This window comes from Acanthopagrus latus, chromosome 8 (genome assembly GCF_904848185.1).
Source record: "Acanthopagrus latus isolate v.2019 chromosome 8, fAcaLat1.1, whole genome shotgun sequence".
NCBI classification, from domain to species: Eukaryota; Metazoa; Chordata; class Actinopteri; order Spariformes; family Sparidae; genus Acanthopagrus; species Acanthopagrus latus.
The window spans coordinates 21154238-21180315 of NC_051046.1; the positions used below are offsets into that span (position 1 = coordinate 21154238).

Genomic DNA, 26078 nt, shown 5'->3' on the forward strand with positions numbered 1-26078 from the left:
GGCTCCTGCTGTGCTTTGAGCAATAAGGTGGGATGAAGCAAAGAGCAGAGCAGGTCTGGCAATTCAAGTCCTGACCGAAAATTCTGCCTAATCCTGCCAATTGGCTTAAGTTGTTTTGCATCTCCAATCAAATTAGCTTAATTTTGGCACTGCCTGGACAGAATAGTCAGAGATAGGCAGAAGGGCATCGGGCAAAAGCAATTAGTTGCTTTGGAAATCCAAAGTTGAAGATTATTTTATGCAGTTCAGCAGAGACTCATGAAGTCCCATGTTCGGCTCCATGTCAGGGGACACCTGGTCATTACGCATCAGCACATGCAACAGTCAGCATGAATTAATAAACACATACACACGTACCGCCTTCACAATTCTAGATTCTGTGCTGTAGAATGGAAATACTGCACTCTGATACATAATGCAGAAAGGATTTATGGTCATTACTCCATGACAGCATGTCCCTGTGTGATGCTGTCCAGCAGTCCTGCTGCTAAAGCTCTGGGGCTGCCTCAATTATTTTCTCTTTTTCTAGCTTTCCACACCTTTTGCACGTGTCCCGTAGCCTGGGAATGTGGCACCAGCACATCACTCAGTTTTTAGCTCAAATATATCTTTTTCATTCACCGATTTCTCTGCGTCTTTGAAAAACACTCTCAGATGTTATTCATGTCGGCATGTTTGCCTCTGCTTTTATCAAATGTAGTTTGCTTCCTGTTTTTGCAGATTTTCAGGGAACATATCAGCTGGTTGGAATGTGTGTATCAGTTATTCATTTGGGGAAAGGCTTCATTTTTTTGCTCCTACAGCAGATGTTGCGCAGGGCTCAAGGCTAGTTCAGGGCAGGGTCACCTGCCAAGTGCAGAGTTTCACCTGTTGTGTTGACAAGTGCTGCCTGTCTATGCAAACTAGAGTTGTATGAGGAGAGCAGAGGCGAGTCTCCATATGGTTCCTGCAAGACCTGACCCCAGACCCAACCATAAAACCTCTCCCAAACACACACGCTCATGTTCTGTGCTGTTCTTAGCCGTCAGGAGGAATGTTATAGATTAACCCAGAGGAAGTCAGCATGTAGGCCTGTGCTTACACTGGGCCTCAGCTTGCTCTGGCCTGGACAATGTCCTACAGTTAGCTTGGAAGCAGCCAGCACACAGCACAGGAAACAGCTCTCAGCCTCCACTACGTTACTCCTGAGCTCTTTTGGCCTCAAATCTCAATCATCCCTCATTGCTGCGATCACTCTTCCCTTGCTTGTCTGTCTTTTGCTGTCACAATTCATACATATTTCTACTTTTCAAACTTACTTAAAATACATCTATAGCTTCTCCAGTTCCAATTCATTCCACTCAGCGTATTTAAAGCCTGTGATGCACTCTTCCCTGGTTGTAGGAAGTCATTTTGGCTTATAGCATTGCAAGAGCTCTGCCCCAGAAATGTCAATAATACAAAGTATTTCTAACCCAACTGCGGTGGCCATGTAATATATGGAGAGCTTTTTAGGTCCAGAACCAGCAGTATATGGGACATTTAACACCAAGGGAGGCCTGTGACGCATCTCTCCTCTGCTTCTATAATTGGCTCTAGTGCACTTGATATGTTTGTAGTCATCCTGCCAGTGGAGGAACTGCCACAATCTCCTTGTGAAACTGACAGATATTGTCTAGAAAAATTAGGGCTGTGACACAAACACGCAGGGAATGTTTGAATGCGCTGATGCAAACCATAAACACATGGGGTTAACACTTCATAGCTGTGGACTGGGTTTAAAGTCTGTGATCATGTTTATTCTTCTGTATAAATGTGGACAGTGTATCAAAGGAAGACGCGGGTCATTATAAAAACCTTTACCTTCCCTTCTCTGTCATACACACTGAGTCGTCGTCTTTCTAATTTTCATAAGTAACATGAAAATATATTAATTTTCCACATGGATCTTTGACAACTGATCTGACACCTTCCTCTATCCCTGGTTCATTTAGGAAAGACCAGAACCTGCTGTCCCCAGTCAACTGTTGGTACCTGCTGCTGAACCAGGTGAGGAGGGAGAGCAAGGACCACGCCACACTGAGCGACATCTACCTCAACAACGTCATCATGAGGTTCATGCAGATCAGTGAAGACTCTACGAGACTACTTAAGAAGGTGAGACTGGAACATACACGCAGGCTGGGATCACACAGAAAAGCCAAATGTGATTGTCAGGGTGCCTCTGAGGACGGCGCTAATACACACTTTACCCACATTTCATTCATTAAATAGAACAACCGTATCCTACAATGGAAGTGTTTCAAAGGCGATTCTTTCTTATGGCCACCAAAACCACAGTGTAGGTTATGTAGTGTAGTAGTTGGTGTGATGCAGTCAGTCTTTGAGGTTGCGAAGTCATTTCCCATTATGGACGAAAATAAAGGCGATTAGTGGTCAGAGGTGATGCAGTGCTTTTGTTGGGCAATATATTGTCCCAATAACTGCAATACACATTATGATTGTCATTACAAGAATAATTCAGTCCCCCCCCCTTTTAAGAGAGCAACTGAACTTTTGCAACTAAACTGAATAAAACGTTAAGCTAAGTAATGGTTGGGAAGACCCTGTTAGTTGTTCTGACATCATGTCGGCTGTGTTAATGACATTCTTTGTTACTGATGTAAACACTACATGTAATATTGGGATCAGAAATTATTATCCAGGTCATGTGTACCCACAGAAAAGTCTAAAATATATAAACTCTGTATACATCTTAAAACACTCTTGTATTTTCTTTCTTTTAATGTGTAGGATTATAACAAAAATTCATTTTCATTAGTTAAGGCAGTTTTATACTTGGTCAATGAAGCCTACTGTTGTTAACATTTCCCAGAGTCTGTGTGTTCCTGAAGTCACGTTTTGACTCCTTCAGTCTTTTTTTCTCTCTACTGTTCTGATGTTTGACCTCTGCTAGGAGGGGTCAGATGTAACTCTTCTTTGATCATCAAAAACAGGAGTTTGAACTCACCACTAACGGGATCCAGATTTTTTTCAGCGGTCAGATCGGGCAGAGTCTTCAGTCACTCATGTTATTCAAACAGTCTTTCACTTTCAATTAACCCATTCATTTGACAACAAAGTATATTTAGTTGCATGATATGCACACAGGGTATGTACAGTATATATTCAGCTTTGCGTTTGATGGGATGAAACTCTGTTGGGCTCCTGTGGTTTCGTTTTGAGAATTAGAGCACAGGAACCTTGGTCACCACAGTTTCAGATCAGTATGCCTTCAGTCTCCCGTCAGAAGACTGCGGCTTTATGGCTGAAACCGGGCCTCTACTGCCTTTTCCACCACAAAGACGACAACTCCCTAGAAGATTATGAGCTCCTATGCTGCAGCAGACACATGAACTCACCACAGGCCTAAATTACAAAGTGGCTTTTCTTCAGCGGTGCGCCTTTGTGTCAGTTCAGCTCGTGCAACTTTTTGTGTCCCCGATTTTCCTCTTTTTCGTTCTCTTTTTGCACCGCTTCACTTTAAACCCTGGCTTTTACTAAAAGTAAAAGCGGGAGTCTTTTACTCCTTCTCAGACTAATTTACATCTCTTAATGGTTGTGGTTCCATCTGATTGTATGGGGGCGTGGTCTTCTAATGCTCACCCAAACCCCTAGGACACAAACAGGAAGCTGCAGCAGTCATTTCCTTTTGATAGTGTTTAAAGGCTTATGGTTCTGCTAATGAGGCCAGATGTGAAACAGTCACTTTTCAGATGTTACTCTCGTTGCCTCCACTGACTCAACACTTTAATGATCATATTGATAGACTACCTTCAATGCTGATTTACATTTCATAGTGCAATGCTGAATACACGCCAAATCCTCAAAGTCTGCAGGGTTCTTCCCTTAAAGTTTGCAATGCATTTTGTCAGTGTATCAGGTGACATTGTGCAGACAAACGGCAGACTGGTGGGAGGTCCTGGTTCATAGGAGACCTGAGACACCACTCGCCCTCTAATTAAAGCTTCCCTGAGCCTTTGATCTCAGCAGAGCTTCAGTAACGAGGCACAAACAACAGAGAAGTCTCCCATGTTGCGTGGGCTCCCTCACAGCTTTGACGAGACAGCTGTACTGCTGTCATCCTTCCAGCACATCAAAGACCCGTGTTTTTATTTCCTTGTATGTTTAAGTCTCCTGCTGCGAAGTGTAACAGCAGAGGAGGACCCCAGAGTAGCCCTGTTGTCTTCGCCGACATCCTCCGGTTGACCTGTTTGCAGTTTGGCATGTGCGTTTGTTTCTTCAGCGCTGCATTGTGGTCACTCCTTTAAACAGCTGCAAACTACTTTTAGAAAACACCGTCTTTTTTTGGCTTTTTTTGTTTGAATACTAAAGTCCAGTAAGTGGACCTCACTTTCCTACTGTCCTTATGCTTGAATAGATCTTATCACATGTATTCAGTTTTCATAATTCATACAACTGGCTCTTTGTTTTACTCTGCCCTCTTTTATTTATGGAAGTCACGTTCTGTGGCTGCAGCTACGAGGTCAATTTCCAGGGGCAGTTTTGAACCTTTCCACAGGCAAAGCTTGTGCTCGATAGTGTTTATTCAACATGCATTCTTACAGAAAACAGTTTGACATTTCATGGTATGAAAAGCACAGACGTAATAAAACGTATTACAGCAGAGCTCCATTTAGCTGCTCCAGTTTCAGGGTTCTGGTATCGCTCATGCGGTCTCACACTGTCACAAGTTACTGGGGCACTTGAACAGGATAGAGCTATCGTTAATGTTATCAATAACACCCATGTTTTGAGTGGTGCTGTGGCCTGTCATGCATGTATGACTTACACGATGCCTACACCAGGTGTTAAGATGTATGAATGATGAATCAGGTTAGCCTGATCAGCCTCCTCTTGTGTCTTTTTGTCATCATGAGGTTGCCAGGTTTGGTACAATTTTTGCCTTTTTTGTTTCAACCAAAACCTGTGTTCATCGACTGTATGTGGAAAACTGAGCTACAGCCAAAGAAACTGCATAGATGTGCTGACAGACAGATGAACTGTAAGCTTAAACATGTAACGCACCCTAAAACCACAAATTGTTGTTTTCTACATTCTGTTCATGTGCAGGCTACACAAACAAGATAGTCTGTGTAAATAAGATTTTTAAGGTTTTTTGATAAGGTTTTTTTTGTTGTACAAAGCCAGGCTAGCCGTTTTCCCCGTTTCTAGTCTGCTCAGTCTTCCTGACTCCGGCTCCGTACTCAATGAGCAAACATTGATCTGCTCATCTCAAAATAAATTATTTTAATTCCCCAAAATGATCCACTATTCTTTTGACATTTACATAACAGGATCACTTATTTATGTAACTTGGTCAAAGCTTATCTTGAAAAAAAAAAAAAGATTAAAAAAAAAAATCAGCTAAGAACTTGTCAGACTTTCTCCCGCGTACCTTAATTGCGCGTCTGTGTCATAGTGACAAGGCACTCACACAGGGCCCAACAGGGTATACAACTGCCACCTCTATACCATGATTAATGTCAGTGGCAATAAGAAACCCACCACTACCCAAAGGCTGACACGGTTCCTCCTCTCCTGGGTTGTTTCATCTTTCTAATGTGGTTAGAATTCAGGTGGTATGTGCTTTAAAGGGGGAAACCCATGTGAAGGATCTTTTTAATGAATTTAAACCAAATTGGAAACCCCCCAGCTGAGATTCCTTCACCGTGATGGGGGATAAGCTGTGCAAATGAAATCAGCAACATCAGTTAGACAGCACAGCTTTTAGTAAACAAGCCTTTATTGCTTGTAATTCGAGGTGTGCATAGTCTTTGTTACATTTAGCAATGAAAAGGAGATATTATTTCGCAATTCTTTAAACCGTTATGTTACGTGCAGCTTTTCTGGTGAAAGCGCTCTAATCATGTCTTGAATGCAGCGCCCCTTTACTTTCACCTCTGTCTTTACTTTTCTCACACACACTCTCTCACAGCTCATTTGATCCATGAGAAGGCTTTTCATTGAGCTCTGGATCCCTTCCCAGCCTTCTCAATGGAGAAGCGCTAACTGGTGTTGAATCTGACAGATAGTCAAAGGTTCTGTCCTCTGAACTGAAGGTTGCTAATGGATTTTCCCACAGGAGAAGGCATATGTCTTTATGATCCCTGTAATATGTAAGAATCCACAATTGATAGTCAGTTTACTCGAAATATGCTACTGTCATCTTTTGCAAGATGCAATTACTGATCTACTATACACTCAAGCACTAAATCATCCTGTAATTTACCTCGATTATAAGTGTAATTTAACTCGAGACCTCTCCGTCGCTCCCTTATCTAACCACCGTTCTCGTGCCTGTGTTTGACTCTTGCCAAGTTTGGCTCTTCTAAAGCTCTGGTTATCCAGACTCGCAAGCTGTGTGCCCTCTGATTAGGTAAGAGTTACAAAATGGGGAACTGACAGACAAGGTGCTGGTTGGGAAGATGCCAATCAGCCAGGTCACCCAGCATGACTCTCTAATTTCACCAGCCTGGCAGCCGGCGACAGAGAGCATAATCCTCTTTGCTATCTATTCACATCCTTGGACATCGTGCAGCTTGACCTGTCAGTGACTGGTGAGGAACAAGAGGGAGGGTTTAGATGTTGGTTCACGCTAGTGTTCACAACGTTGCTTCTGTCTTCACATGTGAGGGTGTTGATAGGTCATCAATGTCCTTGAAGAGCCAAATGTAATTTATTACAAAATTGTGTAATTTTTTGTCAGAATGAACATGTTTGTAAACTCACCTGAATCAGTTAGGTGTCTGACCTCAATAGAGCCCCTTACCTGTTGCCAACAATTATACGAGGCCACATGTGTGCGAGGTAACAGAGGATGTGTGACTCATCACTAATCTCAATCAGGAAATCCCATCATTGTTCGCTGTTGTCATTATTGCCAAGGACATTGCTTCAGGATTTAATAACTACTGGTGGTAGTAGTTCTTTGTAAACAACTCCAAGACAGACCAGTGCAAACAATTTAACGAAGCAATCTGTTGCGTTTGTGATTATAATGTCCTTCTGTTAGCTGGTTGGTTTCAACTTACCTGACTGTGTGCTCTGGACCCTGAAGCTACTACCAGTAGACACTTCTAGACTACTCACAAATTCTGGTTGTTATGAATTGCAGCAAACATAAAAACATGTCTCAGAAATGTCTCAGCTTTTTGCACCGTGAAAAACAACATATTCCCTGTAGAGTTTGCTTGTGAACAAACAAAAAAATATGTTTACATTCGGTATATCTCACCAAGATGTGTTTCTCCAAGGTATAAAAATGCACTGAATTAATTTCTGTTCTCATTAAACATTTGCAAAACAATGTTTTCACATTTTTAAGTCACACATTGTGACTCACAATATTCTCATTTGCCATGACTGATTACAAGATAACTGATTTTTTCACTCAAATTCAAGGGTTAATCTGCAGTTCTTGTCGTTTAACAGAGCTGATGTTGCTGTTTCCAAAAATCTGAATTTTAGTGATGTCTGTAATTTGTCAGACATGAGTATGACTGAAAATTCCTGAATTGTTTTCATATTGCAATATATATCACAGAAAGTAAAAATATTGTTGTCAGTTTTTTCCAGTGCTGTTCAACACTTATGATAGCTTGACACCAGTGCCTGTGTGCGCATGTTATTGCCAAATGTGAAAAAGGAACACTCTTGATCAGAAGTAAATCACCATTCTATCCCACCACACGAGCTGGTTCAATACCATCTTAGACCACTCTTCCAGCCTTTTGCTGGGAGCGACTCCCAGAATGAGATTTGTCTGAGGATAATTGGGTTAAAGAAAGACCTGCAGTGCAGGCCAAGGCTGTAACATCATCCAGGTAGCAGCACGTGGTGTCACCATAGTAGAGAGAGATCAAACATTCATTGTCATGGCTCAGAATCTCATTAACATGTGATACAGTATATGAGTTGTGTGAAGGAAATATGCGAGGTTCATAGTTGAATTAATAGTGAAAGCCCCTCTAAATCCATCACGGCATCACAGTTAGACTGTATCCCACGGCCGTGAGATGCATTAATGCGTGTGTGTGTGATAGTATTACTGACTCAGCCTTGTGGCACGACTGATTGAGTTAACATATTTGGGAAAAAATCTTTCACATTAAGGCGTAGAAGGCAGATAATGTGTTGAGCATGTGGACGGTGAAACTCAAGCTGTGTTCGGTGATTTGAGTGGAAAAGCCGCCGTGACACTGATACCACTTTCACACAGAAACACGAACCTGTATGAGAAACAGGCTGATAAATCACGGCTCTGTTTTGTGTTGGTACCCTTCAAACCACAGGTCAATGTCTGGTGGTTGTCCACTATTCAGGTTAACGGTGCATTAAGCAGTTTTGGAAAGACATTTTAATCAGAGAGGAATGATCTTTATTGAAGGTGTTTTTTTTTAATGCCTAAACAAACTGCAAAGTTTGTTTATATTTGGCGGACCCTGCCACCTTTCTAACTTCAAACTGTATTCTGGGGACCTTATTTTCCTTCGAGAACAACTTGATTATATATGAAAAGAGTTTGTATTATTACCTCATTAATTTAATTGTTAATGTTAAAATTCTGTGTTTAAATTTCTTCTCCAAAACTATGTGGTGCTCCTTTAATCGTATTATCCAGTAAATGGTGTGCAATTGCTGAACAGACTTTTCCAGTTTCATTTCAATAAATAGTTGCTGGCAGACAGGTCTGACAAAATGGTGCTACTGTGTTGCTTAGTATGAACTACAAATATAGTTTAGGAAAAGTTGTTTTGTGCTTTTACTTGTATCTAAGTTTCTGTAACGATCCAATCATGTTTTTTCTTCTGTTTCTTTTTCAGAGTAAGGAAATAGCCTTTCAGCTCCAGGAAGATTTAATGAAGGTCCTAAATGAGCTATACACAGTAAGTAGTAATGACTGCCCTGTTTTTCTCTAACTAATGCACTTAAGTACATTGGTCTTTGCTGTGGCTGAGACTGGTTTACAGCATTGAGCTAACTAGCTTCTAACTGCTTGTAACAGCTTGAAGTCTTAAACCCTGTGGCTTAAACATGGCTAAGGGATCAAATATTAAACATTTAAGCAAATAGTCAAATACCATATATTGCTCAAGCTGTAGGGAAAGTTTCTCTGATTTCATTTATAGCAAAACTGAAACACAATCTCATGAACTGGTGATTCATACTGTGAATATTGACTTGATGCCTGCTCGACTCATCAGAGTTCATCTTCTCTGTTTTGTAATGGCTCTTATCAGCTGCTCTTCTAAACAGATTCATGCAAAGCCACACCAGGGGGCACGAGCCAAATAGAAACTCTCTGAATACATTTTCTGCCTCTTCTTTTAAGGTGATTTATTTTGTGCATTGTTGACTTTACGCAATAGGTGACAGCAGAGACAGATGGGAAGCCTGGGGAGAGAGCGAAAGAGAGATTACATGCAGTCTGAATCGAATCAGGGATGTTGCGATTACTTGGTATGCGCCTCAGACCACTAATGTACAGGGACACCCATCATCTATATTTTGAGTAAATGTTAACATAGACTTTTGAACCCAGAGGTTCAGTTTTCTCTTAGTAACATTTCACCAGACCATCAAACGTCTGCATCAAACAAGCTGCACAGAGTCTGGTTTCTATAAAGGCCACTTCATCCCCTCTGTTCCGGACTTTGCTGTAAGTAGTTTGTCCGCGTGCATCTACGACCTTGGAGGAGAAAGGTACTTAAATCATGAATCAATAGCTTATTCCACTGCCTTAATTGCCCCAGTCAGCTCTGCTAGACTACTGGCTTACTTTAATGCCACATGTTGTTCGATGATTAGAAGCTGCTGTATTCTTAGACAGGATGACTGGAGGCTTGATTTTATTGTGTTATTTATAGGTTATGTTGTCTATATGATTGCTGTGGATTTATAGTGTTGTATAAGCTACTTTAGATCACTCACAGGCATCAACAATGATAAACACTGGTTATATTTGATGCTTACTGCCTGATCAAATTAAAACAAATACATTCAGTCATATTTAACATATACATCTTTGTTTTTGTGTTCAATCAACTATGTCATTCCTCACTTAGAGTCACTTTAGCATCCTTATTGATCATCACGGCAATCTGGAAGGTCAACAGACAGAGATACAAGTTGAGGCAGTTGATGTTGCATCGTAAGAGATTGACTGACACCACAGAAAGACAGCGGTGGTTACATTTCCAGTCGATGGCAGTACTGCTCCAAACACAACAGCGTGTAGCTCCAAACTCGGTGTGTGTCACTCTCACCACAGTCCACACTCCAGATTTGACCTCGTTTAGCCCCTGTGGGAGGACACACACGTATTCACTAACACACTGTTAAGCTGTTGCATCAGACAGCCTCAGTCCCCGATGTCAGCCTCCGCCAATGAAATAACAGGTCTGCTCCATCTCTAAATATGTCCTTCTAAAAGAAACACCAAAGTAAACACAGCAGCGGCCGACTCCAGACCAGTAAGTGAGGAGTACAGGACCCAAGGTCACTCACCCATCTTTAAAATGGTTCCAGTTAGGCCACCAAATGCAGAGGGCTCCAGACGATTCAGGCATTGCGCTTTTGTTCCACTAGGACAGAAATAACTCAGATGTTTAGATTTAGAGATGGGTGAGTCTGTGTGTGTATTGCAGTTGAGGTTTTGTGCAGACAAGTGTACTGCATACACAGGTTGTGGAGCTGTAATTTGCTGGAGGTGGTTCATTCCAGGTTAAACCGCCGGTGCTCTATATCGCTGCCTTCTCATGGGAGTTTGAATATATTTTCTGCTGAACTGTTCTCAGTATATTTGGCCTGCTGTGACAAACATCAGACAGATTTAATCTAAACTGTGGTTAAATGGATCACCTGATGAGATTTACAAAATGTAATTTATTTGCTTTTTGTAATGTCAACAGTTTGCCTGTTTTTAATGTATGTTGATTGATTAGACCGAAAATTTTCAACATTTTCGGTGATTTGTCAGGGTATAATACGGTCAGTCTTTCTTTCCTTCCTTCTCATTCTTAATTAACACGCATCTGTGAAGGTCTGTACGTTTATTTTGCTGATGACTTCATGTTTGTGTCACATACTTCGGCCACGTTATTCTCCCACGGCCTGTGATTCATTTTGTCCTCAGAGCAGATGTGCGTTTGTTCTCCATTACCCATTCTCCTGATGGCCTGAGCCAGACCTTAATCACTCGGCCCTCTTCAAGAACTCATTGTTTGTGTTTCGTGGTTTACCTGCCACTTAACAACTGAGTCACTGCTAAATGGATCCATGGAGTATGTGAGCAACACTTACACTCCAACCTCCTCTCTTGATGATGGCTCATACGTTAGGAAGTAGCGCTAATCAGTCATTCATCATCAAGGTAATGCATTTCCCTTGTATTGGATAGCTACAGTGTGATGACACAGTGGGAGGAAGAGTTAAATTGATTTGAATTTCACAAAGATAAATATTTATTTTATACATATTTAAGAAACATATACTACATGTAAGCCGAACAAAAAGTGTTAGCCCTCAGTCCTCAGAAGTCCTTCTTGTGGTCAAAATGCATCAGATCTTATTGCATACAACTGATTAACCCAGTAAACCAACCCCCTCTTAATAAGCTCATGTCAAAATCAAAGGACAAACCCAAATCTCCTTTCTGACTTTATTTTTGAAAACACAGATCAGTGATTTGTGGTCGTAGTGGTCATATGAGAGTCTCATATAAAAAGGCTGGGGAGAATCTGTCTTTGGTTTGTGGTTCAGGGAGAGACGAAGCGCTGCGAGATGAGTTGAATCGATTTGTAATGAATGAGCGGGTCAAAGCATGGAATCCTCAGTTGTGGACTATAGAAGGTCTGTCTCAACTATGAGGATGGATTATTCTGACCTTTGACGTCAGGGACTGAGCTGAAACTCAACTAACACCACCAAGTGTCAAGATGTTGCCCTTTGCCAACAAAAAAACAAAAAAGAAATGATGACAAATGTTAAAAAATGTATTTTCTTTTAAGCTTGTTTCCTTTTGTTTGTCTCCAGGTGATGAAGACTTACCACATGTACCACTCGGAGAGCATCAGTGCTGAGAGCAAGCTGAAGGAGGCTGAGAAGCAGGAGGAGAAGCAGATCGGCAGGGGAGATCCAGTCTTCAGCATCCGAATGGAGGACAAATACCAAAGGCGGAGCTCTGTGAAGAAGATCGAGAAGATGAAAGAGAAGGTAGAACGCCAACAGTTTACAGTCCTGAACATTAGGGGCTTTCTAACAAAACTTTAGATTAGGGTTTCATCACAAGGAAGCCTCTGTTGAGCTTTTTAAAATTAAGACTTGAAGTCTGTTGTCATATTTTATGCCGCCATCACCCCCCTCTCAACAAAAACAAACTCAAATTTAAAAATCCTCAATTTGAATGAAGTGATTAATCAGATTAAATGAGTAGTGAATGCAGGTATTTTTGTTGTTGCTCTTGTAACAAGTAACTCACTTTAATGGTGTTGCAGTCTAACAGATTTTATGTGATTTGTAATTTATAATAATGGTTTTGTTTTCAAAGTTTTTGAAAGGCGAAATACCAACAAATGTGGATTGAACCAGGTTATTTTGTTGGATAAAGCATGTTGTGAATTTAGCAAATGATAACTTCTGTCTTTATTCACCAAATTGTGGCTTTTGGATTGCACAGCCCTTTGCAGTTATTGAAAACATTTGGATCAAACGAATCAGAATCAAACCTGCTGAAATCTTCTAAAAATAGTGCAATAGTGTACCCTAATCTTTGTCTGCAACTGTGTGGAAATACCTGCTTTAAGCAGACATGTCAACGTTATGAATGAAGTTTCGAACAATACGTTACAACCGTATGCCACAGTTAAGCTTAAGTAAAACCACACTGTCAGCACTGTTGGACGAACAGGCATTTTGTTCTCAGAACAGGCCTGTTTTCTGTTACATCCCTGTGACAAACCATTAAATGGTCTTTTTAGCATGACTCTTCCTGGAAAGCATTTGGGAAGTGTTAAAATATGGATGATTTACAAGTGTGTGAGTCAGAGCCCATCGGTCAGTGGACGGTGACTAACTAGCGGCCTTATATTTGTCTGGTAGAGAGGAAGTGCAGGACAAAGACAGATGGCTCTGACTGAGACACCCCAGTTGAAGTGAAGGACACAGGCTGTTTTGGGTTGTTTTTCCTCTTTTCTTCTTGTTCCTTTTTTTTCTTTTTTTAACAGAATGTAACTTATTTCTCCGCTAATGTTTATTGCCAATAATCTAGCCTTAGCTCGGAGACGTGCAGTGCGTGCAGGGACATTAAAGCACAATCACTTGTCAAAAAGGCAATTCTCGACTCATTAAATTCATCCTCCCCTCACTGGCTCTGTTGTTTTCTGTTTACTCATTCTTGCCTCAAATTCTCTCATCAGCGTCAAGCCAAGTACTCCGAGAACAAGCTGAAGTCGATCAAAGCGCGGAACGAGTACCTGCTGACACTGGAAGCGTCGAACTCCTCCGTTTTCAAATACTACATCCACGACTTGTCGGACTTAATTGATGTAAGTATATAAAACCACATGCTTCTGTCATCACTGCTCTGAAACGTCTTCATCTTCAGCACAGGCTTGTGTGATGCTGCTGGAAAAAGTTTTTTGCCGAGGACACTCTTACATAGACAAAACACGCTTTGGAATCGTCTCTGTGTGTGCTGTGTGCTATGGTAGATTTTATTACTATTCTTTGTGCTTCTCATGCAGGATGTTCAAGGGTGTTTCAGAGACCTTCAGAGGAGATTTAAGTTCATCATCAAAGGAGAGACTGATGACTTTAACAGCCAGGGCGAATATAAAAGAGATTGTAGGGCACCAGACTGTGGGAAGGAAATTACAGTGCAGGACAGAATTAAAGCATCTTATTAACTACACTACACTACACTACACTTTCCACTTTTCCTTCTCTTCATGTTATTATTAAAACAAACACACATATTGTATTCATTTCTACTGTGTTTTCCTGACATTTTGCCTGCTGTTCTGAAACATCTTTGTATAGAGAGTGGGAGTAGTGCTGAACCTGATACCTTTTTTCCCATATAAAGCTGTGGTTTATTAATCCATTCACTACAGCACTCATCTCCCTCAGCACTACCTTACACTACCTTAGGTTGTTTGACCTTATTTGCTACCAAACTGATAAACACATGGGTTATTGGTATTTTGTCAGAGAAATAAACATACGGCACCGTTTTCTGTGGTGTTTCTACATTCTAGACATGACTGAAAGAGAAGAGAAATGCAACCTTCATTCAGCAGCATGCTGTGCGCTGAGATTACCCCTCTCTCCGCTTTGCTCTCAAGCCTTCACATCTCACCAGGGTGTGTGTGTGTGTGTGTGTGTGTGTGTGTGTGTGTGTGTGTGTGTGTGTGTGTGTGTGTGTGTGTGTGTGTGTGTGTGTGTGTGTGTGTGTGTGTGTGTGTGTGTGTGTGTGTGTGTGTGTGTGTGTGTGTGTGTGTCAGGGGATGCGCTCTGCATGACTTGTACGTGCAGGCTGACACACATTTGTTTATTGATGAGAGAGACTTTTTATAGTTGAAAACAATGTGTGCATGCTGGCTGGTGGTGGTATCTTGTTCGCCTATCACTCATGACACCATGTCGTGTTTGTGTGTAACTGTGTGTGTCTGTTTTTGTGGGTGCCTGGGACCTGCATGCCTTCCCAGGAGAGACCTCGGTCAAGATTCTGTTATTAAAAATCAGCGCTAGTTCCTGAAGGCAGCATTACGTAACACAGAGGCAACACACAACACAGAGGCTCAGACAAGGCGAGGCTGTGGACTGGTGAAAATTTGTCTTATTAAAAGGCCAATGTGTGTTCTTAATTTTTTCCTTTTTATCATATATCAGTAAATTACAGGTGTATTTGCATATACTGTGTATTTAAAGACTTTAACCAAATTCTAAAAAAATTTAACAAGCCTTAAAAAGCAACATGAAATATTAGAAACTGATTGACTGATCCAGGTGAAAACGGATCATCTGCTGTTTAGTTGACATCATTTTTCAAACAAAAGACCAGAAGTATCTAATCCCAAGATTTGCTGTGTGTCATGTGATGGTCAATCCATTATTTTGGTTGATCAGCTGATCAGAGAAAACAAGGTTTTTAAAGGCAGCAACATCGGCTTTAAAGATAGGAAATTGTATCATAACCATTGACCCTCTTCTTACCTCTCTCCCAGTGCTGTGATTTAGGGTACCACGCCAGTTTGAACCGGGCCCTGCGAACCTACCTGTCAGCCGAATACAACCTCGAGACATCACGCCATGAGGGTCTTGACATCATAGAGAATGCTGTGGACAGCCTGGACCCCCGGAGTGACCGACAGAGGTTCATGGAGATGTACCCGACGGCATTTTGCCCACCGACTAAATTTGAGTTCCAGCCTCACATGGGAGACGAGGTACATACAGTCAGTTCAGTGGCAGCTATAATGCAATGTCTGGTAGCTGTGCATTTGGTTTATATATCACAGGGTTTATGATGTTTTGTTTCCAAGACACTGAACAACATGGAAGTGACTTTGGAGTTGATTAAAACAAGTCTCAGACTTAATGAGGTCTGATTTTCAGTGGCTTAAATGCAGCGTTTTAGTACGTCTGGGATGCTGGATCAGGTTTTATAGGGCACTGAATTTGACAAATCATGTGTTAATTCCCACCCTGCAGTCATGTTGCTCAACATGTGTTATGAGTTTTACTGTTTGGCTGGCACTGCCTAGACTGATATCATGTCTTTTTACTAGCTGTTGTTGTGCGGCTGTCTGCATTCATCTGGCGAAAGTCACTGCGGTTTGCTCTGCAGCTGAAGAAGAATTTGGATGCCTGCATCCTGTTTTAAATTACGTGGCCTTGTTGTTCCCTCAGTAGGATGTAATTTCATTTTCCCTTATCATTGACTTTGTATTTCCTCTTTCTCCCCCTCCCAAGGTGTCTCAGATCTCAGTGCAGCCACCAGTGAATGGGGAGCTCATCCTGAGGTTCCAGCAGCTTCAGTCTCGCCTGGCTACTCTGAAGATCGAGAACGAAGAGGTAAAACGACGCAATAAATTCTACTCAATATACAGATGTGTGTGGCGTGTGGGGGGTTTAGAGATGTCAGACATGTCAAAACTATTCTCTGCTGCTCCAATTTTGTCGAAAAATTTTGTTATGCTCGTATTTGTTGGGTGCAAGATGCTGACAGTTAAAGCTACTGAAGAAAGTTAACTTCAGCCAAAAGTCATCCAAGGTGAGACGCGGAATAGTTTCTGATGATCTCTGAAGAATCAAAGTTTTTGTTGTTGCATACACACACCACATGCAGCCACACGCATTGCACACTCTATATTTTCCTCTCCCTCTCTCATGCCCTGCAGGTAGCCATCAAACCCTCTCTGTGATGCTTCCATTTGTTGCTCCCACCGGTAGAATTCACTGTTTCGCTTTTATTTGCACAAACCTGTCCTGCGTTTCTCTGTTTTGACATTGGGGGTGCATCGCTGCCTCTCAGGCTGTATTCTTTTAATCTGTCTACAGCATGCTTGAGTAACTTGACATTTTCTACAAAACTAACGGAGGCGAAAAACCATGACTAACACAGTGCAATCACGTCCATCAGGCTGGCTTTTGTATTGCGTCTGACCTGCTTCCTCTCAATAAGCTCTCACTATCTTCTGTCTGGATCCTCTCTCTCTCTCTCTCTCTCTCCCACCCTCCACATTGGTGCACCTTCTTTCTTTCATCCTGCTACAAAGACTCAGAAACACAGGAGCATGTCACTCAACTTCCTTTGCATTCACTGTGACTTCAGAGTCTTTTTCTTCTTATTGTCGACAGTTTTGTGAAAGTGACTGAAAGTACATCTATTGGAATGACATGATGGACAGCAAAGCTGCGTTAAGGGGGATACTTGATATTGTTAATTACTAGATCTAAAATACCTGGTCAATTAATCAAAAGGTGGATTTACATTTGAATTGATTCTGTGGATTTTGATCATTCTTTTAGTCTTTTAATTGCGTGAAAGTGCCAAAAATGAGCTGGTCCCACCCAGCCAGATGTGTATGCCTTTTAAGATATCACTCTAAACTGACTGACTGATCCAGCTGTTGTTTAGTTCAGAGACATGATTAGCTGATCAGCAGAAAAAGGATCATCTGCTGTTTAGTTGACAACATTATTTCTTAAACACAACACCAGAAGTATCTAATCCCAAGATTTGCTGTGTGTCTCTAGACTTTCTTAACAATTCTTGGAGTGTAGGGGTTGATGAGTATGGGCAAACTTTATAAACTTTGTGAAAGGATGTCTGCGACAAATTCAGATTGATTTGTCTCATCTTTTAAATTCAGCATATATAATTAAGTTTGGTCAGATTGTCCTAGTTTGTTGCAGAACCGGTTCGTTGTTGCTCTGTGAGTAGATGAAATAAATGGTTTGTTAATAACAGATTCACTGCGCTGATGAATCACACACAGTTATTTCTTACTGTATATCATTCATTTGCCACCTCTATCGCCTTTAACTAATGCAATTTTTGGCACATTCGTGGCACAGAATAGATGTTTAATCACTAACTAGCCATTTTCAGCTTTCTTGCTTGCTCACGCTCTAAATTAGAACAAGAACCTACATTTTACATTTACACCATGCATTAACATTTTTCCTTATCCGGATGACGTGTCCAGATATGGAGCGTTTTTGGCGTGTCAGCGATTTATAAATAGAAAAAAAATCAAAAGATTGTTCAAAAATAGAAATAAGCCATAGCTGTGGCCCGACAGTACATTCAGGCCCAGTTTCTTGTTAAATGTGCATCATGACTGCTCAGAATCCTGCTGGTGTTATCACAGTTCACATTGCCTGCAGTGTGTACAGTATTTCAGCAACTGGGCACATAAACACGCACCCCTGTGTGTGCATATGTGTGTATGTGTGAGGGTATGATGACAAGCCGTGGCTGCACCGTGTCCTTTTCCGTCTGCCTCGCTGAAGCGGATGTCCTGGTGGGTCAGAATTGGAGGGCGCTGCTGCCTTGTGTTAGTATCACCAGATGGCCTCTCTTCCCGGCAACATCGTGCCAGATACATCCTTGAAAAAACGAACTTTCAAAGCTCAGTGAATGACCTACAAGCACGACTGTCAAATGTACAAGAGAGAAAAGAAAGGGAGTCTGTCTTTATCCGGTCAGGAAAAGCTGCAGGGCAGTGCTTAATAGAGGTGCAGCTGTTTCCTCAAACCTCTTTGACTCCCGTGAAATGGTGAAAGAAAACATTGCTGAATAATTTACCCTGCATCAGTGATGGGTTGGGTGTGATGTGAGGAGAAAACTCTGGCTGAGGGGTTGGGGTTAACATTGCCCTGCTGGGTGCTTCGCTGCAGAAAGTACAATTGAATTTTCTTCATTAAAAAAGTCTGCTCTGCGAGGACATCGCTCATTTCAGCTCCTCAGTCAGTCAGCGTGGTTCATCTCTTTTTCAGATGTAATAATCGGGCCATTTAGATCTCATTTGCCTCCGTATGAACAGGAGCTAATGCAGGCTGATTTCCCTCCTCTGCTCTCTTTCGTATTCTCAAGACGTTTCACACTAAACTCTGGCAATCTAATACCATCTCCTTTTGAGGGGTGTGTTTGTTATTCCTCAGATAAATCTAAGGGAGGCACATCAAAGCCTGTGTGGGAGTGTGTGTGTGTGTGTGTGTGTGTGTGTGTGTGTGTGTGTGTGTGTGCACTCATAACGGGATGATCTGCAGATTACACACTTACTACATGGTCTGTTGAAAGCTGTGGACAGCAGTCTGCCTTTTGAGATGTGATGATGGATGTCGAAATAACGGATACTGACACTGTACTGCTGCACTGCAGAATAACACTGATTTTCAAGTGCAAGCGGTAAGTGGAATCATTTTGGATTTTGACACAACAGAAGTTATTTTCAGTCCAGTGAATGCCGACTGTAAGTAAGCCAGACTGAGCTCATCATATTGGCGGGCTGCCTGTATAACACTGTAGGGAAAAAAACAGAGTCATGGTTCTTTATTAAAAATAAACAAACTTAATTCAGTCCCGGGGACTTCTCTGCAGGTCTGTTGTGCAGCTACAGGGACTAATGGGCATACCCAGCGTGTCTCAGTAAAAGCTCCATTGTAATTGAGCCCAGCAGTGAACACTGGTAACTTTTCGTCTGCTGAATAATGGATAAACTCAACAGCTTTTTTTCACCGGGAGAGTGATTCTCTCGCATGCATGAGTCCTGTCTTCACGATGACAGCCGGGCCTCTCGCCTCCATGGGGGCCACCATGGATGAGGCTGCCAGGCAAACACACTCAGAGCTTGTATCGCATGACTGTATGTCACAGTAGGTCACCTATTATAGGGACTTGCCATGGAAAAAAAACTAGAATGCATAACCTCAAAGTGATGGTGTTGTAGATTTCTTGGTATATTCGCTGTCTACTAAAGCTTTTTTTTCTCACTCGTGTGGAAAATAGGGATGCTAACCAGTTAGTTGTTCTACAAAGCATTAGTTGCCAACTATTTGAATAATTGGCTGATCAGAAGCATGTGCTGCTTTTCATTGTCGTTAATGACTGCAAATGCAGAATCTTTGGTTTCTGGACCAGTGGTTAGACAAAAAAGCACTTTGAGCTGTGGGAAATTTCTGGACATTTTATCGACCGAACAATTAATCGTCAGCATAAGCATTAGTTGCAGCCTTCGAGGACAATTACTCCTTTGATCACCAAATGACAACCCCAAATGTTGTCACATGAGAGGATGATGATCAGGATTCATGGTCATGGAACCCTCATGTCCTTTTCCACACTGTCATTAGTCGTGCTCTGACCTGCAGTATGTTTTGACTTCATGATGGGGTTGATGATTCTAAATACATCCACGTTGCGTGGCCTAAGCATGTGTGTCAGCGCTGTAATCCATCAGTGTACCACATGAAAGGGGTGAAGTCCACCTTGCTTCTCAGGTGTTTTTTGAAAGCCAAATGAGTCATAAGTCAAGCTGTTGAAAAAAAAAAATACAAGCTAATCCACTGTTGTCTATGCGTGCACACCAGGAATCGACTTTGTCCTTTCATTAGCACTGAGGTCAGACTCACTTAATAACTAAGAAATAGGGTCACTACCTTTGAGTGGGGGTCCAGGCCATTAAGAATAATTAGGAGGAATTCCAGCTGTGTCTCACTCAAGGCCCCATTGACCTGCGGTGCCCCCACCTTTTTAAAAGCACACAATCAAGCTGCAGTGGCTGCAGCACTTCACTCTGCCCCAAAGTGTGTCTGTTGAATGAAGAGGAGCGTTTTGCTGAATTTTTCCTGAGAGGTGCTTGTTGATGTTTCTACATCAGCGTGGCCTCTTTCCCCATACAGCTTTTCTACATCAGTGAGTCATGCACTTGTCAGCCTCTGGGCTCTTTCCCCCGTCTGCTTGTCTCCTTCATCTTTTTCTGTATCTCTTCCTATTTATCCTTGTTCTGCAAATGGCCTCAGCTTATGTTGCTCCGTATTGTAAATAAGTAAACTGGGTGGGAGGTTAATGAATTTTACAACTAAGCATAAGGTAGAGTGGTGGCTTTGTTGACCCTTGACTATTATTGTGAAATTGTTAGCATGTTGATGTTGTCATTTAGCTCGAAATTTGGTTTGCTTACTATAAGTAAAGCTTCATAGAGCTGTTAGCATGGCTGTTGACTCTGGTGTTAGTTTTTTCGAAATGTTCTCAAATAATGTGATTTGGGGGGTAAAAAGAACAGCTACAGTTTAATTCTCACATGACAATCATGCAAAACACATTTTTTTTCATAATATTGTATTTTTTCTTTTTATTCACGTTAATAATTAGACTTTAAGAATGAAGTCTCAGCTTCACCCAAAGGTGGCTTTAAAACTCCACGATACCTCATCACATCTGTATATCGCAAGTCTCTCTTTTTATGGTCCACATAATCAGTCTGTAACTGCTTTCGTCTCTCACATTGTTACGTTACAAACTCAATTGCCCTCCCAAGTCCTGAAGTTTATAAGCTGCGGCAAGAGCACTCCTGTTGACAGGGACAAGGTGGTTATGGAAATGAATCCTAAAAGCCTGCCTCTGAATGTGCCGTCTCCAGCCGACACTGTTCACCTCTGCCCCTCTGAGTGCATACAAATTGATTGCCTTGGCTTGGAGTCATGTTCAAGGACCGGTGGATTTTGAGGAACGTGGGTCTTGTCAGAAACGCATACATTTTTTAGAGAGCCATGGGAAAGCAAGAGAGGGTTTTAGTGAGTGTCATGAAACATACTGCTGAGAATGCTGTGACAGTAACATGGGAAGACATGACATCTAGCTTTTAAGCAGGCGGGTGTTTGCTTTGACTAATTCCTCAACTCTTCCCCCCATCCCTCGTGTGTCTCCAGATCAAAAAGACATCAGAGGCCACCCTGACCACCATCCAGGACATGGTGACAATCGAAGACTATGACGTGTCCGAGTGTTTTCACCACAGCAGATCCACCGAGTCGGTCAAGTCCACTGTGTCTGAGACGTACCTCAGCAAGCCCAGCATTGCCAAGAGGAGGGCCAACCAGCAGGAGACAGAGCAATTCTACTTCATGGTGAGGGGAGATGTGTGGTTTAACATGAGCGGACGCTTGTGGATATGACTTAAGAGATTTCTGTGTGAAAATAGAAATAAATCTCTCTTACTGACGCTCTTTGACGCCTTTATGTACGTGTGATTTATATAATATGTTTGATAGCTACTGCAAAAATCTGAGACTAAAAATTCAAAGCATTTATCTGGACTTTAAATTGCTTTAATCTGTGCATGCAAATTTAACACTCCCATGCACTAAGCCCCTTTGAAATCTTTGATATTCCCATTTTGTAAGGCTAACTGCTGTCCTGTTCCCGTCTGAAGATGGACATGCTCTGATAACAGCTTTAAAAAGACTCTCAGCGTGTCCTTTGCCCTTGGCTTTCTTATCGTAGATTGCTGTCGTAAGAGCGGCTGCTGTGGCTGGCACTCTGGGCCGCCAAGTAATTACTCTCAATTCTCAACAGAAATTCCGGGAGTTTCTGGAGGGCAGTAATCTCATCTCCAAACTACAGGCCAAACATGACTTGCTGAAGAGGACACTTGGTGAAGGTAGAGTCACGATCCCTTTACTTTTATATTGTGTACTGTTCCTGCTAGAGTCTCCGGTCGCCTTCCTTCAGCCCAAATGAGGATGTATGTCAGCCCTAATCAGTCCTCCAACATCCAACATAACTGTTAATCTCTTTTTTATTCTGCAGGCCTGCTTAGCAAATCTCAGCCTTTTCCATGGCAAACTTCCCATTGTTTGCCTGCTTTTTCTACTAGTTAAAGCTCTTGGATGGCAATCTAGGTTTTAGCCAGGCAAGCCAGAGCTAAGGGGGATTGTGAATTTGTATTATCCGTCTTAGTGATTGATTTGCTCCCAACTTAATGGACCGCCTTGTATTAGCGGGGGTGGTGGTCATTACCGACGCTCCTGCCTTGTTCTACATTGGTGGGATCTCCTCGAGGCCTCAGCTAATCTACTGTCAACCCAGAGAGTGTCTGTCAGTCATTGTTCCACCCAACAGTCCTGGTGGTCTCACTCAACTCAACTGTCCACATAATGGGTAATGGAGCTAACAAAGAAGAGAAAAGCCACCTTCTTTTTTCTCCACGTGCTCTTTAATCATATTGTTGTCAATGAGATGAAGTATGAGTCACTCCGACACACAGACAGGTCAGATCCTGTTCATGGGAACAGATGGCCACAAAGTCAAAACTACTCCTGTTTCTCCAAAACCATTTGCAAGCTATTTTGTGCTCTCTGCCTGTCAAAACTTGTAGCTCTGTTTATTACTATAATGATTAGTGTGACTGGGTGCCTATGTCAGTTGTAATCGTATGACTACATGCCTGGTAGATGTTGTGCTTGTACTGTAAATGTAATGTAGCTAATGTGTTGTCTGTAGAAGTCACCGTGCAAGTTGCGTCTGTGTTTGCATGCGTAGGTGTGTGTACTTGTGCTGCTCAAGAGGCCAGCGGTTGCAGACAGATGGCAGGCTTCAAATGCTTCACTAGGCAGATGCAAACTGTACCGCAGGGACCTCAGAGACGGGTCCTGGCATGTCCTCACATCTAACTTCCGCTCACATCTCTTATCTTTTCCCTCTCTTTGCCCGCAGGCCACAGAGCTGACTACATGACCACAAGGTAAAGTACACGTTCACATTTCAGGACCAGTGCATATTCAAGATGCACATCCAGTCCACTTTCTTTCCAACAGCAGCAGAAATATTTCATGACGTGTAGCAGCACACACTTTGCCTCAGGGAATTCTCATGTGAAGTCCTTTGTGATGTTGAAAGCAGAGGAATAATGGCCCCTGGAGAGCATCAAGCAGATGTACCATCGGTCACTGTGTTTTCTAAGACTAACCTGATCGTGTTTATGCATTACTCTACTTCTCATGCCCAATGCCACCATATGTCACCATATGGCTTTTAAAGGGAGTGAGAGGTGGTAAAGTGGAGAGTGTTTAGCCTAAGAAACAAGAGGAGAGGAGAATTTGCATGAACTTGATGTGTTGTAGTATCACTTTTAAAGAGCAACAAAAGAGGAGCAGACAGGAAGGGGTCGGTCAGTTGACTCTTTAGTCTGACTCCTCATTGTTTACGTTCAAGTATGGAAATAACTTTGAATATACTCCCATTACTTTATTTGACCTTTTTTTTGTCACGTAAGTTGATGTAATGGCATATTTCACTGAAATTTGATTTCACAAAAATTATGTAAAAATACTTTTATTAATTAAATTTACCAGTTATAGAGCCATCAGCTGTGAATGGTCAGTTAGCAAAGAAGAGAAAAATATTATATAGAACTTTTATCTATAATTTTTCATTATACAGTATGTATTGTGTTTATAATCCAAACAATCGAAGCTGAACATTATTTCACCCTGATAGAACTGTAGGGAAAAGGTCATATTTTTTGAAAATAACTAAAATATTTCCCTTTGTGTATACTTTTAAATGGGATACTGTGCAATTTCAGAGTAAAGCGAAAATAAGGATTGAAGAACTGTTTAGATTAAAGAATCAAGCAAGAATACCAGAAATGCCCTACTTCAGTACTACAATCAGTGACAGATTGAGGATGAAAATAAATGGTCACAGGCTGACACCAGTATTTGTAATCAAGTAAAACATCCGTTAAGTATCGTTGCTCTATGTCAGCTGATGCCCGTTGAGGTGATGGTACACCTAAGGACATAGTTTTATTTTTATGTCAGAGAAATATCCTCCTTTGAGTTTGCGTGGGCAGGTATTTAAAACATCTTCAGGCTCTTTCTCACAGGAACAGTAATTCTGTCGCTATGATTGAGCAGCTGAAGAAACCAAAGTCCCGGACTCTTTTAATCTCATTCCGTCTGGTCACAAGAAGCCAAACTGCATTAAGTCACAGACCCACATCCACACAAACTGGGAGAGCCAGATCCCCCACAGGGCCTGTCATGAGGTGGATGCTGACACATACAAAGCTCCCTGCAGGTCTGATATTTCACTGCCCTGTGATAGCCTGTGGTGAAATAAAAGCCAGGATTATAGAGAAAAAGTTCGGTCATGGTTTTCAGCAGTGTCTGAAAATACCCTCAGTCATCATCATCTTGAGTCGGAAGGTTTTGAAGATTAGTCAGCCACAACTTAAAGTTTCTGAAGGACAAGAAGGTTATTGGAGAACAGATGAACCACTCTGAGAGGAAAACTGCACTGTGTACTTACTCTGATGCATTCTTTGTATTCTAGACATCCCAACGGGCCGTACAAAACCCACACTGGCACCCGGCGGGCTAGACCCCGCTCTGTTTTTAATGTTAGGTTATTTAATGGCAATTTGGAGTCATTTATCAAGGTACTGATTACCAGTCTGCCCGCTCGACATTGCTCCTCCTCCTATCTATTTTCTGTCTTGCTCTGGCTTCCTGGCCATTTTGGTGGGTTCCCCCAAAGCATCTTAGCTTTGATTTATCTTTTACCAACAACGACAGCAACATATTTGTGCTGAGATGGGTTCTGGAAACCCTCCTCATAAGTCAGTGAGCTCTGTTAGTCTGCATCTGAGATGTAAAGGTTGGCAATGGTAGATCGGGTGGAGAGGAGCAGCAGTCGGAGGGATAAATGTTTGTCTCCCTCCGTCAGCTCCCCCTGACTCACTGCTGACCTGGCATCGCTGAGCTACTCTGGTAGAGATACTCTCTTCCTCCTCCAGTGTGAGAGCAGAGGCTAGTGAAAAACAGCAGTATAAATGGCAGTCAGGGAGCGGATGCCAGACTGATAAGGTGTTGCTGCTTCCCTCCTCCGGGCCTCTTCACTGCCTCTCGCTGGTGGCTGTGTCCAGTCCTGCCTGGTCCTGTCCACTTCCTGTTGTTTACAGAGTGGAATGATGGTGCGCTCTTGGTGAAAGCTTTGGTGGGCAGCTTCTGTGGTGCTAATCTGGGTCTTGCCTTTTCTCTCTGTTTCTGTCTCTCTGTGTCCATCTCTGGCTCTCGTGACACTTCTCTGTAGCCGCGGACGAAGGAACTCACACGCTCGACATCAGGTAGACACCTTGAAGCATCTTGGGGGGGCCCATGCTGCTTGCCTGCGCTCTATTCTTTTACCTGTCCTGCCATAACAACGTTTTCACTCAATGTCATGTGTGTTTGTTGCCTGACTTCAGTGAGTCGGCTGAGACAGACTGAACTGACGATCTTGCAGCAACCAGCATTTTTAGTTTGAACCCTGATTTTCTCAGCGTGGACCATTTCCAGCTTCAAAATTGGTATTGAATTTATGTGACACAAAAGAGAAATGCCCAGTCTCACATATCAAAAGGGATAGTATTACATAATCGTGCTGCCCCAGACCTGTGCCTCAACCCCTCACAGCTCCACTCCAACGATAGTTGATTTTGGCATGGTGGCTGTGTTTTGACCATGTGTATACCCCCGAGGGCTGTAAACAGATCCACTGTATC

The 26078-nt window shown here is 42.2% G+C and overlaps 1 protein-coding gene across 5 annotated transcripts in view; it reads left to right on the forward strand.

Annotated features, from left to right (window-relative positions):
* Positions 1-26078, forward strand: part of srgap1a (SLIT-ROBO Rho GTPase activating protein 1a) — an 81889-nt gene that overhangs the window by 33975 nt on the left and 21836 nt on the right. For 3 of the 5 annotated variants that reach the window (XM_037105954.1, XM_037105955.1, XM_037105952.1), the window contains exons 3-12: positions 1974-2136; positions 8844-8906; positions 12055-12234; positions 13437-13565; positions 15246-15467; positions 15994-16095; positions 21460-21657; positions 22106-22190; positions 23246-23273; positions 24869-24974. In XM_037105954.1, coding sequence (XP_036961849.1) covers positions 1974-2136; positions 8844-8906; positions 12055-12234; positions 13437-13565; positions 15246-15467; positions 15994-16095; positions 21460-21657; positions 22106-22190; positions 23246-23273; positions 24869-24974 — 1276 coding nt within the window. Of the gene's footprint in view, positions 1-1973; positions 2137-8843; positions 8907-9475; positions 9724-10085; positions 10270-12054; positions 12235-13436; positions 13566-15245; positions 15468-15993; positions 16096-21459; positions 21658-22105; positions 22191-23245; positions 23274-24868; positions 24975-25627; positions 25662-26078 lie in introns of those variants that run through there. The other 2 variants (XM_037105953.1, XM_037105956.1) reach the window with 2 other exon arrangements.